Raw genomic sequence first — 15580 nt, 5'->3', positions numbered from 1 at the left:
GTGACCACATTGTGCTTGAATTTCTCAGAGCCACGCCAGCAGCTTTAAGCACACGAAGCTGCCGTCTTGGAAATAATACTCTGAGCTGGAACCCAAAGGAATCAAACTTGGTGGCACCTCCAAGAGGAAAGCCATTTCAATACCAAACATTGTCTGCTTAGCAGATTCTAGGAAGACTATGCAAGTTCTTAAACACCAAAGTCAATAATATATATTCAATGACCTTAACAATGGGAAGGATTTATGGACGTGATGTTTAGGAACATTTATGTACTCATAATGTGTTGCATGATTCAAAGTCTATTTAAAACTTAGAAGCAAAAGAGTTGATATCATTTAGATAATTCAGACATGTATTTGAGACCCATCTCTAAATATTCCATATAAAAGTACATTTAAATGATGAGCGGGAGGAAAATTGCCACTAGCTCTCATACACTGAGGAAAGCAGTTGGAAACATGTCGAGAAACACTATCTCCCTAATTACTACTCTCTCTCTATTTTTTTTTTTTGTTTAAATAGTCAGCTTCAATATTTTCTTGAGATCTATTGACCTAAGGGAGAAAATCTGAATTCTGTGTCTCCTTGCTATGAATTGCAGAGTTCATTATGGGCTGCAAACATGGGTGTGAAAGGAAGTGGTGAGGGCAACCGTCTTCATAACAGGCTCTGGAACGCAGAGTGATTTCCTCGAATGTCACCCAACTCCTTTGTGTGGAATAAGGGGGGGGGGGAGACTGAGAGAGAGACTGTGAAAAACTGGCTAACAGCCAAATACGATCCTGGACAGTCTAAAGAGCAACTATGAGTTCCCACACTTTCCCTGGTACCCAGAAAATTACATAAGAGAGTAATCAAAATATTTTTCAGGTAATTTAATTATATTGCCATAATTCCTCATAAATTTTCAGAAAAGACATAAAATATTGCAAATCACTATACTGGATTATATAGAAGGTTCTTCATCTGGTTCAATTCAAGTTAAAACTTAGCATAAAATAGTATCTATCAGCCATATTATTTCTCAAAAGCCTTCTGTAAGTAACTTAATGTCTTTGCAGCAATTCCTCCGAATTACAATTTTCACTAATTATATTACTGTTTTGAGCAGGAATTATTTGTACAGCATTCATTTTGATTATGTAATCATTTAGGTGCAACGAAAGCATTTTCTCAAATACTTAGTAAAGTGTTCCACCCACTAGTTAGTTTTGTTCATTTTATTTTGAATTACATGTATCTGTGTCTGTGGAGAGGGGAAGGGGACATGAGTTTAGGTCCCAGTGGAGGTCAGAAGAGGGCATCTGATCTGCTGGAGCTAGGGTCACATGCCGCTGTGAGAGCCCCAATGTAGATCTCCTGACAAAACTCAGGTCCTCCGCAAGAGCAACAAGCTCTTTTACAGCTACCGCCATCTCTCTGGCTTCTGCTCTTGGCTTTTAAGCTGTCTTAAATATTTAAATTTGTATTTAAAAGGAAATCTGCACAAATTCCTTATATAGACATGTTGGTAAGTACATTAAAAATTAATACAATACTCTTAAAATTTTTAACTGCAAACAAAATATATTCTAACTTACTATAAAAACTTTATACTGATACGCTAATATCGTCACAAAGTAATAAAATTTAAATATGTCAGGCAACTGTTACTCAAATGGGCGTGAAAAAATTTAATTTCGCCAATATTCGAAAATACATATTCATATCCATATATTTCCGATAATTGAATCTCAGAATATTTCAACGAGGTCTAAGAATTTTGAACAACATGCTTTACCCATGTGTAGGACAGAAGGTGAATACTGGTAGATGAAACTGATCAAGACAACGAAAAAGCAACTTTAATGTGCTGAGTGTTCTTTTCATACAATGCCACACAGTGCTGCAGGAAATTATTAGTTTATAAACTGAAAAGAGCAGTGGAATTTGGTCTAATTATTCTGTAAATGATATGCAAAATCGAAATTTTATTTAAAATAATAATACACATATATATGTATTATATTGCTCTGCATTTGAATGTTCAAGAAGGGACATTTTCCTTCCTCACCATAAGAGTTCATTTTATGGTATCACATCAACTCAAATTATTATCTAACATCTATTTAACAGCATAGTAAATAATTTTACTACTTTCTAGGCCAGGCACGTGGATGCTTGTGAGGCTGATCACGGTTGCACATGTCTGCAATACCTGCCACCCTTACATAGCAAGACGCTGTCTCACAAAACCTACACAGAAGATAGTGACAAAAGCAAATTAAACAAGTTAATAGGAAAAAATTTAAAGTAAGATAAAAATAAGATATTTATAACTGCGTAAGAAATTTTTAGATGTCTTATCTCCTTCCTTTTAAGTACTAAATTTTATAATATGCCCAGAGTCTTTACATATGTCAAGTATATCCTCCATAAAATAAATACTCTCATCAGAATCCAAGATAGGAGTAGAACGAACTCATAACAGCTCATGTCAACTGTTAACTTGGATGGGGCTTTATGTGTGTGTGCTATGTGCCTGTGCAGGGTGGAAGTCAATGTTCAGTGTCCTCAATCACTCTCCAGGTTCTTTATGAAGGATCCATCCCATCGATTGGCTACACTGGCTGAGCAACAATCCTGCGAGGTTTGTGATAGGTGGACAGATGCCAGCAGCAGCGTCAGCTCCTGAAGTGAGGGCTGAGAGCCAGACCTCGGGTCCTCAAGCTTGGGGAGCAAGCACTGTAACCACGAATCAGCTCCCCAGCCAAACCTTTAGAACTTTAATAGCACTTGATAACCTCTGGGTAACGAGAATGTCAGGCCCATCTGAGCATGCCTTGGTTTCTGAATTCTATTATTTTCTATGTACTATATAAGAGTCTCTGTCCATTGTCTATCAGTGTGTACATAAATAAATAATATTCCTCCAAATACTTAATAATAGTTTTTGGATTTAAACATAGATGTTGATTTTTGATATCTATAAACTTTTGATTAAATTTATTGAAATCTGTCTAAAAATGCATTATTTTATAAGCATAACTAACACCCAACAGTATAATGAACTTATTTTGGTTAGGACGAAGCAGCAGAAAATACAGCTCAGTCCATAGCTCCACTCCCACAGATTCCTTTCTCTATTACAGAGTGGCTTTTTAAAAATACTGAAATAGCAGAAATAAAGAACAACAAACGTGTGGGTTTTTTTTTTCAATATTTGAGAGGCCATCTCTGCATGTAAACTGTGAAGAAAACGTTAGATGTGCTTACAGGATTCCAGATACAAAACGCATGCACGCTACGCTAGTCATGATCAGTGAACATTCTAGCCGGGAACCACGATGAGGGCAAACGGGGTTGTTACTTAACTAAAAGTCAGCGTTGCTCTTCTGAGTGTGAAATAAAAGCGAACTGGCGACTTACAGGTAGATCTAACTAAGCAGAGCCGCTCTGCTTGGCAGGAAATGGAATTGCTTGTATGAGCCCTAGAACAAAACAGTTACTTGCTATATTTAAGTGTCATTATCATAAAGTAACACTATAGAGGACATGGGATATCAGGGTCCATATTTTCATGAATTAAATGTTTACTAAAAGATAGTTAATTTACTAGCAAGAAAATTAGGGATGAGTTTGCATTTTGTTGTTTCTGAGATTATATTCATAGCACCCTCTCCTTCGCTTTCCCCTCCAAAGCCTCCCATGAACTATACCTACCTAGCTCACCTTCAAATCCGCAGCCAAATTAGCTTCAAATAACAAATCCTAATTTTTATTCTAACTCTCTTTCTGACAGCGGTTCCCGCAGAAGTCTGAATATGGAATCAGATCCCCGGAACTGGTGTTACAAATGGTTGTGAGCGCTCATGTGGATGCTGGGAACAGAACCCAGGTCCTTCGCGAAACTAGGAAGTGCACACATACGGATCGCACACATACGTGCATACAAAAATACAGGTAAAACACTCTTACACACAAAATTTAAAAATAAATAAATACAATAAAATACCTAGGATTTTACCTATGGTAGGGGAAAATGTGTTTTTCACAGTGTTATCGTACAAATTAAGATAATTTGTATAAGATGGTTAATAGGATACCAGAAATTTTAGTACTCAGTTAAATCTCGTATTTGAAGATATTAGTAAAATTGCATATTCTGGGAGTAGTAATGTATCAGTGTGTATATATGATATACAGATATGATAACACATATGTAAATTATTTGAAAGGTCAACTCTACTTATTTTACATTTTTTTCATTCTCCCTACACAATATTCTGTGCTCAGCCTTGCAAAGGTAATACACATATCTAAGTCACTCCAGCACACGCTAAGGCCCATACAGGGCGTTCTGATTCAGAAACAAACACCTAGAAAGCTATTTCTAATACAGAAAGGCCTGCATGCAGTCAGTACATTTCAGATAAGTATAACACCCATCATCACCTCGATACATCTAACTGTTGTTTTGCTTTTGCCATCTATCATTCTCTTTAAACATATCAAATCCAATCACAGTTAAGTAATAATTTAATATAAGAAATCAATACTCACATCAAGATCATCTTTAGCATTGTAGTAGACAACTTCATTGCTCTAAAAAGAAAAGAAGAATGTTGCATTGATTAGAGAGTATAAACAAGAAATACTGGACCTAACAACACACTTTTGACTATTTTAAGGAACAAACTCATTGACTATTTTAAGTAATGAGCAGAATTGCTTTTAAATTCTATCCTACGAAAGCCATAGACCCTCTAACGTTCATAGAAACCCTGAGGCAGTCAGTCCACTAGGGCAACCAGGGCAACACATCCTGCAACGAAGAAACGATCCAGTACAGGACTGAGAAATTTCGTCCTAAAGAACATAAGGACTTCATGGTGAGTGCTCACTTGGTATACCCAGATATAGACATAAATATAATAAATAAGGAACCTTACTAAAATTAGGTAAAACAATTTTTTTATTAGTGTTAAAAATTTTTAATCTTCATATATAATTTTCTACAGTATCAATATCTGAAGACATATTATGCAATCTCAGAAATTGTTCATCAGATTTAAGTATCTGAATTCAGATAGTAAAGGGTACCAAATCATATAACTGTCAGATTATATAACTATCAAATTAGATTAGAATATTATTTCTCGCTGGGTATTGGTCGTGCATGCCTTTAATTCCAGTATTTGGGAAGCAGAGGCAGGTGGATCTCTGTGAGTTTGAGGCCAGCTTGATCTACAGAATGAGTTCCAAGATATCCAGTGCTACACAAACCCTGTCTCGAAAAAAATCACAGCAAATTATTTCAATTCTTGTGAAGTAGTAAATGAGTGTGCACACTTCCCAAGAATAAACAACAGACAGGTCCACAGAACACGGTTGCTGAAATATACTGAAAGTGAGTACTTCCAGATGTGGTTTATCTTATGTGCGAGACTGTTTATTCTCGTGCACATGTGTGTAGCATGTGCATGCCTAGTGCTCGTGGGGGGCAGAGGAGGCTGCTGGATCCCCTGGCACTCATGAGCTGCCATGGAGGCTCTGGAAATTGAACTCAGATATTCTGCAAGTATAACCAAGTCTCTAAATTGTTGGTCCATCTCTCTGGCCTCCAAAATACTGAAAATATTAAACGGAACTCTAAACTATTCGCCAGAAGGACATTATAAAAGAACAAAACTGACTGTCAGGGATTTCAATCCTTTTCTTGCATTGGGAGATTAGTTCTGCATATCTGTCGCGGCAAATTGGACACTATATAAAGATGCATTTTTTTTTCTGTGTCGTGAACATTTGCCAGCATGGATAATTCCAAAATTGCAATAATAGAAATCAATAATCCACTATTTTTTAGAGGAAATTTACTTGGGCTCTATTTTAAAGACAGTAAGTTGAGGTACAGGCCTCAGTAAAAGAGATGAGTGCCCCACCAGCCAGCCGAGCTGGCCCGTTCCATAGGTTCAGTTCCCCAAGATCCATCCCACAGCTCTTGCTTTCCTCCCTCCTCACCCCCACCACTGCTGAGCCCTGCCCTCACCTCCTGTGACTCCTATTCCATAGTTGCAGGCCGCACCAGTCACTAAATATGTAGAGGATTCTCCCCCTTGCCAGTAAAACTGACATGCTCCCAAAATACTGCTCTCTAAGACCCATTCCACAATACCTCCTTCCTCAACAGCCCCACCCCTGCTGGGTGTTCCCCCCACCCTGGCTGACTGTCACTGCTAAGTTCAGACCACACCAGTCAGAAGAAAAGAGGTCCCCTTACTGAAAGAAATGCCAAGCAAGCTTCCTGAACGCCAGTTCCCAACCTGGACAGATAACCTAAAAGATCAGAGGTCACACTAGTCATCAAAAATCCAGGTCACAAAAGACTACAAGGCCAAAGAAGTAACAGAAAACAGGGAAAAGAAACACACACACACACACACACACACACACACACAGAAAACAAATTCAGAAATTGGGAATTAAACCTAATGATCCCAAATCTGGATGCCTAAACACCAGTGTAAAAATACAGTAAGCAAGAGCCCAGGCAACATGGCCCAAGCAGAGCCCAACTATCCTGCCAGAAAGACCTGAATATGCTAATGCAGCAGGAACACAGGAAAACAACCTTAAAAGAAACTTTGTGAAGATGATAGAGGACCTTAAAGAGGAAATTAAAAACTAACTTGAAGAAGTGGAAGAAATTATGAGGAAATCAATAAACCCATTAAGGAATACAAAGAAAAAACAAAGTGAGGAAAATTATTCAAGACTTGAAAATTAAAATTGAAAATTGAAAAAGAAAACACAAACTGAGGGAAATTAAAGCAATTCCACTAAAACCGGGGACTAGACAAGAGTACTCACCCTCTCCATACCTATTCCATACAGTACTTGAAGTTTTAGCTAGAACAATTAGATAACTAAAGTAAATCAAGGGGATACAAATTGGAAAGGAAGAAGTCAAAATATTGCTATTTGTAGATGATATCATATGATAGACATATAAGAAACCCCAAAATTCTACCAGGGAACTTCTATAGTTCATAAATACCTTTAGAGAAATTGTTGGATCCAAACTTAACTCAAAAAAGTCAGTAGCCACCTATGTACAAATGACAAAGGGCTGTGAACGAAATCAGAGAAACAACACCCTTCCCAAGAGCAAGAAAGAGTATAAAATACCTTATAACCTGCACCAAGCAAGTGAAAGACCTGTATGACAAGAACTTCAGATATTTGAAAAACAGAAATTGGAGAAGATAGCAGAAGATGGAAAGACTGATCCAGCTTGAAACCCATGCCATGAGAGGAAACTCATCCCTGACGTTGGTTGAAGGGCTAGGACCCAGAGGTGGAACAACCCAGGCACCTTAGGCTAGAACCAAATACAACTGCCCAACACAAAACAAAACAAAAAATGGTCAATGAAATGATCCCTAATGATATTCTGCTATACCCATAGATCGGAGCTTAGCCGAAGGGTCATCAGAGAGGCTTCACCCAGCAACTGATGCAATTAGAGGCAGAGACCCATTGCCAAACATTAGGCAGAGCTTAGGGAAATCCCGAGGAAGAAGAAGAGGATGGGTTGAAGGAGCCAGAGGGGTCAAAGACGCAAGAAAACCCACAGAATCAACTAACCTTGGTTCACAGAGACTCAGAGACTCAGAGACTTGGTACACAGGCCCTCTGTACATATATTACAGTTCTGTAGCTTGATCTTTTGGTAGGACTCCTAACAATGTGGGCAGTGGCTGTCTTCTGCTCTGTTGTCTGTCTTTGGGACCCTTTCCTCCTACCAGGTTGCCTTGCCCAATTTTAATAGCAAAGGAGGCTCCTAGTCTCAAACTGCAACTTGATAGACCATGGCTGGTTGATATTCATGGGAGGCCTGCCCTTTTCTTAAGAGCAAAGGAGAGGTAGATGGGTTGGGAAGGGAGGACTGGATGGGGCTCTGGCAGGAGAAGAGGGAGGGGACTCTGTCTGTAATGCAAAAACAGACTAAATAAATAAATAAATAAATAAATAGACTACATACTATGTTATTATAGCTTCTTCATAGAAAAAAATACGTGAAAGTCGTGACATTTAGAAAAAAGTAGTTAATTGTCACTTTGGAAGTCTGGACAAACAGCTCTACAGTTAACCGTGTGTTCTGCTCTTTTATGGGAACACAGGCTGGCTTATGTCTCTCTAAGCTCCAGAAAACCCCAAGTCCTCTTAAGGTCTCTGGACATTTTCACTCACACACACGCGCACACGCACACTTATAAATCTTCTGAAAAGCTGTCACCTTCTTCACATGTTCACAGGTCTCAGCGTGTGTCTGAATGTATGCATCTCCACGAAGTTTTGCTTCCTAAGTTTCAGAGCTCAGTATCTATCTGTTGTTTCTGATTTGAAAAGCCTATCTTTTCAAAAGTCTTATCTCAGAGACTGAGAAGACTATGAGAGTCTCTGTGAAGACTGAAGAACCCCAAACTGTAAATATTGGAACATATGCTTCATCTCCTGGATTAAAACCCATAAACTGCAATTTGTTTCAAAAAGGATTGACTGAACTTTAAAAAAAAATATTGATTTTTGAAGTGACTGGGTAGTGAACTTTAATGAGCGCAGAATTTCCAATTCCTGGAACTTGTTACAGCATACTTTGTGAGCGAATTAGATACAAAGCAGGACACACTCCCAAGTCCCCCCGAGACCCACACCTAATCACTGCTTTATTGATTCCACTTGCCAAGCAGTCCTTTAGGTTTCAGAGACAATTTTCAGTTCTGGAGTGCGGATCCCGACAACTGAAACGTAGAGGAAGTTACTCTGCATTGCAGACTTCATCTTGGAGCATGTGCTTCTTGCATTTACAGAATCAGAGCAGGTAGAGGACCGAGTGAAGCCGTGTTAAATTCCTTTCACAACAGTCGTGTCAACAGAGACTTATGTATGCATCATTGGGCCATGTCAGGACATCAGGAAATGCATCCAAACCCCCTTCTCTTGCTGGAAACAGTTCAATTAGGCAGGACACCCTACAAGTGTAGGATCACATTTGGTAGACAGTCCCAAAGTCAAGGGACGCAACTGATTTTTCAAATTGTGTCCTCTGTGTGATCACACAATGAGTTTAAGCCTCCCATGCAGGAGGGTCCTGCAGGTGGTCAGGAGACAATCAAGTATGATGGGCACGCTAGTAATTCAAACCAAACATTTTGATTATGCTGAGATAAATTTTATGTGAAATGTAAACTCAATCAAGCAAAATAAAACTCTTAAAAATTCAAGTTTGTGGTGGAGGAAGGTCAATGGCTAATAAAGGAACTGCCCTGGCCCATTTTATTGGTTAGAGGATAGGTGGGAGGAGTAAACAGAACAGAACGCTGGGAGGAAGAGGAAGTGAGCTCAGAGACTCGACTGCTCTCCTCTCGGGAGTAGACGCCTGGGAGAGATGCCATGCTCCTGGCTCCTGGGCAGACGCACGCTATGAAGCTCTGACCCAGGATGGACTAGGCTAGAATCTTCCCGGTAAGACCGGTTCTCACAGATTATTAGAGATGGGTTGATCGGGATAACAGGATTAGCCAGTAAGGGCTAGGGCTAAAGGGCCAAGCAGTGATTAAAAGAATACAGTGTCTGTGTAATTATTTTGGGCATAAGCTAGCCGGGCAGGCGGCCGGGGGTGCTGAGAACGCAGCCCTGCCGCCCCTATTACTACAAGTTTAAGCATTTCTAATATATTCTTATTTTTACTGTACTGCAATTTATATAAATCCTGTTATTCAACTATACTTTTAGAAATTGTTCATTTTTCCTAAACCTGTTTTGGAAAATGATAATCTGAAATTTATTTAAATTTTATGCAATTATACCAGGTTTTCTGGATTTGAGATGACATCATTCATTATACTTGATATGTTAAAATTAACTGAAAATTCAAATGCTGCATATGTGTGTATAATTTAAATTTAAATATATGTGCAATATACAAACTATTTATATATATGCACATACAGTTATGTTACACTGAATTAGTCATAAAATTATAATGTAAACTAAACATCTTCATCCCTTTTTGGAGCCTAATCTGTAAAATTTTCTATTTTAAAAGAGTTAATTCTTAACATAGTTTTTTTTTACATGGTCTAAATATATTTATATTTAAGACAAATGTGTTTTTGGAGAAGTTAAGACAATGATGAGCCACCAAGTCAAACCCCTGTTCTTGATTTGGGAAGGTGACAGACCTTAGCGGAATGAGCAACACCTAGAGAGACACACCTTATCACTGTACATCTTCTCTGCCAATGGATGAGATGTGGCTTAGGACCACCACCAGTGAATGTGACGTGGCCTTAGGACCACCGCCAGTGAATGAGATGTGGCTTAGGACCACCACCAGTGAATGTGATGTGGCCTTAGGACCACCGCTTCAAGAAGAGGCCAACATCTCAGGCCGATTCCTTCTCCCCTGACAGCATCCTCTGCCTCCAGTCCACTAGAAATTTTGTTTAGAAAGATTTCTAGATAGCATAGCAGTCCGATCCCAAACCCTCGACAATTACTTCAGTGTAACTAGCTCCATGACTTGAATGGATTTGTTGCACTCGGATTAGGTTACTTTCTCCACATACCATAGTATGTAGTTTACGTAGCAGAAACAATAACGGCAAATGAGTATACTTGCCTAGTCCTAACCATGACCGTCGGCAATTATTCCGACTACCTACTTAGGGCTATGGGCTGGAGAACAGGATGACTGATAGCTACGTTCCTCCTGAGGGAGCACAGGAGCCCATTTCAGCTCCTAAGTGGCAAGAAGTCTCAGGTGAGGGCCAGTAATACCTAAATGTGCTACGATTAATCTCTCTTGATATTTGGAGGTGGCAGATAATTAGACATCTCAAAGAATTAACTATATTTCCTCCTTATTAATGAGAAAGAGGGGCGGGGGAGAAGAGATTGTTAATTACTTACCTAGCCTCACTAAAAGTTCCCTGAGTCCTTCCTTTGAGGAAGTAGCCAGACTAGGTTTATTTGCAGGTTTAATTAAACTATAGCGTATAAACTAAAAGCCATAGGTATTGGTGATAGAATAAGTTTATCTTGTTTCTTAACTAGAACTAAAGGTTTTGAACATCATCACCTAAGAAAAGAGTCCAGATAGAAGCAATTGCTTCCGATGGTTCTCACAGCAAGGTAAAACATTATGGGATAAAGCCAGCAACAGCTACAACTAGATCTTAGACTGGCAAAACCTACAGAGAGCTATTTTTCAAAATTAAGTCATCTTAGATGACAAAAACAAATCATTTTGCTCCTGATTTTAAGCCCGCAAGTTAGACGCGCATTATCTGCTTGAAATAAATGCACTTATATGGACCATTCTCATATAATAATGCCGCTTGGTGAAGTTTAAAATGCTCCCTAGTTGAGAGATAAATTACTTTAGTCTCTTGGTATCTATTGGGAATCAAAATCAAATCTGGGCAAAATAGGCTACTCCGTCTTAGAAATGTATATTATGAGTGACAGCTTCTGCATGCCAGGTACTATAAAACTTGTTCTCTGAGGAATACTTATGTTAAAGTCTGAGGTCTCAGAACTAAGATCAAATCCAAGTATAAAGCTTTAACATTTAAGAATAAATGTCTAGTAAATTTTATTCATGCCAAACCTGTGATTTCTAAACACACGATGTTACTATTGTTTTAAAAACCTAATTGGTGAAGGGTTCCACATGTTATATAATAGGGGTCTTAGCTGTGTTTGTGGAAGAGTCATGGTAACTGATGCTAAACTGACAGTGGTACCTGTCTTTGCATCCGAAATTAAGTACTTGTGTTTCCCAGTCTCCTCCTGAGCTTCCTGCCTTTATGACTGCAGGGTTACTAGTTCCTAAAGACAGTCAGGACAGTCTGATGCTAAATCAACTCACCTAATAGTGTTTAGTCTTTGAAAAACAGTCATTCATCCTATGTTGTTTTATAGTTCATCTTAAAATACAGATTCAATTTTTATACTGATGTAATTAGCTTAATGAAAGAATAAGACAGGAAAACAATGTAATCCTGCTGTAAGCTTATTTTTGATACTTACGAAACATGTTATTTAACATTTAGTCCTAGGGTAATTTTCATATTTATAACATCATCGGGTTAAGCTCCATTATAGTGCCTGTGAAGTAACATATTATTAGATAGCTCAGCATACATTAACCGATCATTAAGTCAAAGCCTCTTAGGGAAAGTGACAAGAGTAAACAACAATAGACCCACTGGCCTTTATTATGCATAGCTACCCAGAGGGATTCCATCCTTAATATCTACACTGAAACCACTGACACAATTGGAAACCCCATCCTTACTGAAAGAAATAACTGTACTGCTCCCAATAGGAAATGTGAATTATGTCTATAAAAAAGAAAGACACTTTTAATGGAGAGATTATGGTGTTTCCAATAGAATCATTGACAGTGCTTTACAAAGGCACAGAGTGTTTTGAATATGTTTTAAACTGGACTGCCTGGTAATGGCTGTCAAAAGCTATAGAAAATTATTAGAAATTCCACATTAAGACAGTAAAATGGAAAAAATATATGCGGCTTTTAAAGAAAGTTTCAAATAGAACAAATGTGTGCACACACCACATAAACATACAACACACACAATTCAAATAAAATATAGTATAGAGTATGCTTAGAGAAAACCAACAAGAAGATCTAAGTGGAAATTTATTTCACAGTTCTTTGGATCGTGGCTCTCAACAAGGACCAATTTCTTTAAGCGTCAAGAGCAGTACCAATTTATTTCTTCATCTTATAGACTTTAATAGCAATCTGTCTCTGAGCTATTCCAGTGTTCCAGATGAATTTAATAAAGAGAAGACCTGAGACACTGAGAAAAGGCAAAAGGAGAATATGAGAAGATAAATATGTTATTTTCTGCAGGCCCCAAATCCCCAAGGAATTCCAGTTCATAACGAAGCAAGCGCAATCCTCACGCTGGAGGACGGGTTCTGTTCTGCTGTAGTCTGTAGTTCCAAGGAAGCTTTGTGAGATTCATTAAAATCACTCATAGTTAATCCACGAAAATCGTATTTAGCATGTCCTTCCTACTGGCCTAGACAACACAAAGCTCTTCTTGACTTCTGATTAACCCTAAGAGCTCTTGACCACATGACACGAGGTCCTAGTGGTAAAATCACGTTAATTTGTCCCATCCCATAATTAGCAGCGCATCTCCAGATCTACCATTTTCAATCTTAGAAAATCACCACTCTGAAACGAAATATAAAGGCCCACTTTATGGTACTGAATTAATTACTGAGTGTAAAAGAGTCTGTCAAACATCAAGATCTGAAGAATGTTAAAGGTATCACTGCTATGCCAATTCATCTCACAGCCTACTGGCCACTAGGAGCAATGCATCCGGAGACACAGACAGGGGCGCACTGTGCCTAGGGCACGCTGGGATTTGCATTAAATTGCTTAAAGCTGGCAACATCTTTTAGATACAGAAGAGTCCAATCGCCAAAGATAGTATGCTAAAATTTTAATTAACATTTCAGTATATTGCTCCTTGAATTCCCCATTCCTTTTATTCCTCCTTCCCCACCGAAACAATGGGTTTCCACACTCTAGATAAATAGGGAGAAGGTAGCAAACAGCACTAAAACAAACGTTTTTGTTTCATTTGAAAAGCAGGCTATACCTTAGTTCATTTAAGGCGAAAGTCATAAAATCCAGCCTTCTGAAAGCAGAATGGGACCATACTTAAAGGTGGATTGTGTCATATGCAAGAGAATAATCTAGGCAGTCTGAACAGTAGACTGTTGTCACCTAGTTCTCAGAATACAGCATCAGGAACACGGAGCACGGTGCTCCTCTTTAGGAACAGGGCTGCTGAGAACTAAGTTTGCCTGGAAGAGGAAGTCAAAAGAGAAGGAACAGAGTGAAGCCACAGAGGAAGCGAATAGCAAAGGGCAGGTGAGGTGCGCGCTGAATACCAGAACCGAGAGGCCTGCAGGACTCTCAAGACTTGTGTGCCTGGGGGAGCTTTCCTTCATGATGACCTCCCTCAGCTTTCCTTCTAATACCACCTCCTAATACTTCCAATGGCGCCGTCTGCTGTTCACCAACACTGTGTCAGGGACAACATAAGGAGTTGCTCTCTGGTTATTATGGAATGATGGGTGAAGGCCTGCTTCACAGGCCAACCGCACGGAGATCCTAAGCCTGTAGCCGTCTCATAGTACACTGTGCTCTGTTGTGTGACCAAGGAGGCAGAGACAGGGAAGCCTTCAGCACCCAGGCCAGTGCTTGGCTGGAGAGCCTCACAAGCAAGCAGACAACAGCACATGAGACTGCTCCCCCTACAAGCTCAGTGAAACATCTGACAAGCTTTACCCTCCACAGGAGGCCTTGGTGGACTGATTTTTCACCTGCTATACATTTGGAACCAGCCACTAAGATTAGAACTTGACCCGAGGTCATCTACTTAGGAGATGATAATCCCATCTGACAGTGGGGTTTGCACAGCACCTCCAGAGAAGTTCCTATGAATGAAGACCCGAGAGGAGGCAGAGTTGTAACGGAAGCACACTGTTTGTAAAGAGACAGCACACTTACACAAGGAATGGGAGTAGGGCAAAGGAAGAAATATTAATGGCTCAAAAGAACCCACTGAGCGGTATTAGGCTCGTTGGCTCATTTAGACAGCATAGACCTTTTCACGCACACTAAAATACACTTAACTCTACATACATAGGACTTCGGGGGTTATGTGTCTCAGCATCTGCAATCTGTTGATGCGTTTTATAAACAGACAAAGCCACCTTCTGACATTAGAGGACCTCTGCTTCTGAGCCCGAGGTACTCTTTGCTGTAGCTGGCTAGATCAGGGCTCCTCCAGCATTCCACTTTGCCAAGGTGGTTGATTTTACTAGGCTTTCCACAAGCGCTCTCTCTCCTCTCTCTCTCTCTCTCTCTCTCTCTCTCTCTCTCTCTCTCTCTCTCTCTCTCTCTCTCTCTCTCTCCTCTTCTCTCCCAGGTCAGTGACACCACAGGAAACAACGCAGGAGAACATGGTAGAGCAGAAGAAGAATGAAGATATTTAGATATTTAAGACATGTGTGTGTTAAAGAACGACTGGAAATCCATTCCCTGGGGTCCTTTTATGAACTGAATTCACTAAGGAGGACTGAGTGAGGATGCCCTCTATGCTAGTCAGCAGCATTTTTAACATGTCCATTCCTACACACCACAGCCAGATCAGTGGGCCATCAGATGATAGGGCAGCAGGTACAGGAAGAAGTTGCTAGAAGAACCTGGGCTAGCCACTGGGGTAGGGGCGGGGGACGACGACAAATCAACAGATGCTCTTCAGCACCAGCCAGGTTCAGTAGGAGTGTCGAGCCATGAGCTTCCCCTTGTCACACAGTGTGTACGGTAGAGGCTGGTAGACTAGTCACTTGGATTTTTATAATAACATTGTTAGAAAATGCTTGTTTTTGTTTAGTTGGGAATGACATAATGGAATCAGACGGCCCATGCTAAGGAAGGGAAAAATAAAACGGAGCCACACAACTGTGCTGAGAGAC

General features: G+C 39.6%; 1 protein-coding gene across 8 annotated transcripts in view; it reads right to left on the bottom strand.

The window, feature by feature from the left end:
* The window catches only part of LOC121434621 (voltage-dependent calcium channel subunit alpha-2/delta-1), a 380872-nt gene that overhangs the window by 167661 nt on the left and 197631 nt on the right, over nt 1-15580 (bottom strand). For all 8 annotated transcript variants that reach the window (XM_041633534.1, XM_041633535.1, XM_041633536.1 and 5 more), the window contains exon 5: nt 4544-4585. In XM_041633534.1, the coding sequence (XP_041489468.1) occupies nt 4544-4585 (42 nt within the window). The remainder of the gene's footprint in view (nt 1-4543; nt 4586-15580) is intronic.

Source organism: Microtus oregoni, unplaced genomic scaffold (assembly GCF_018167655.1).
Source record: "Microtus oregoni isolate MIOR12 unplaced genomic scaffold, Mior012 000044F_ref0000062, whole genome shotgun sequence".
In the NCBI taxonomy this organism is placed as follows: Eukaryota; Metazoa; Chordata; class Mammalia; order Rodentia; family Cricetidae; genus Microtus; species Microtus oregoni.
This window is presented reverse-complemented; position numbering and strand designations above follow the sequence as displayed.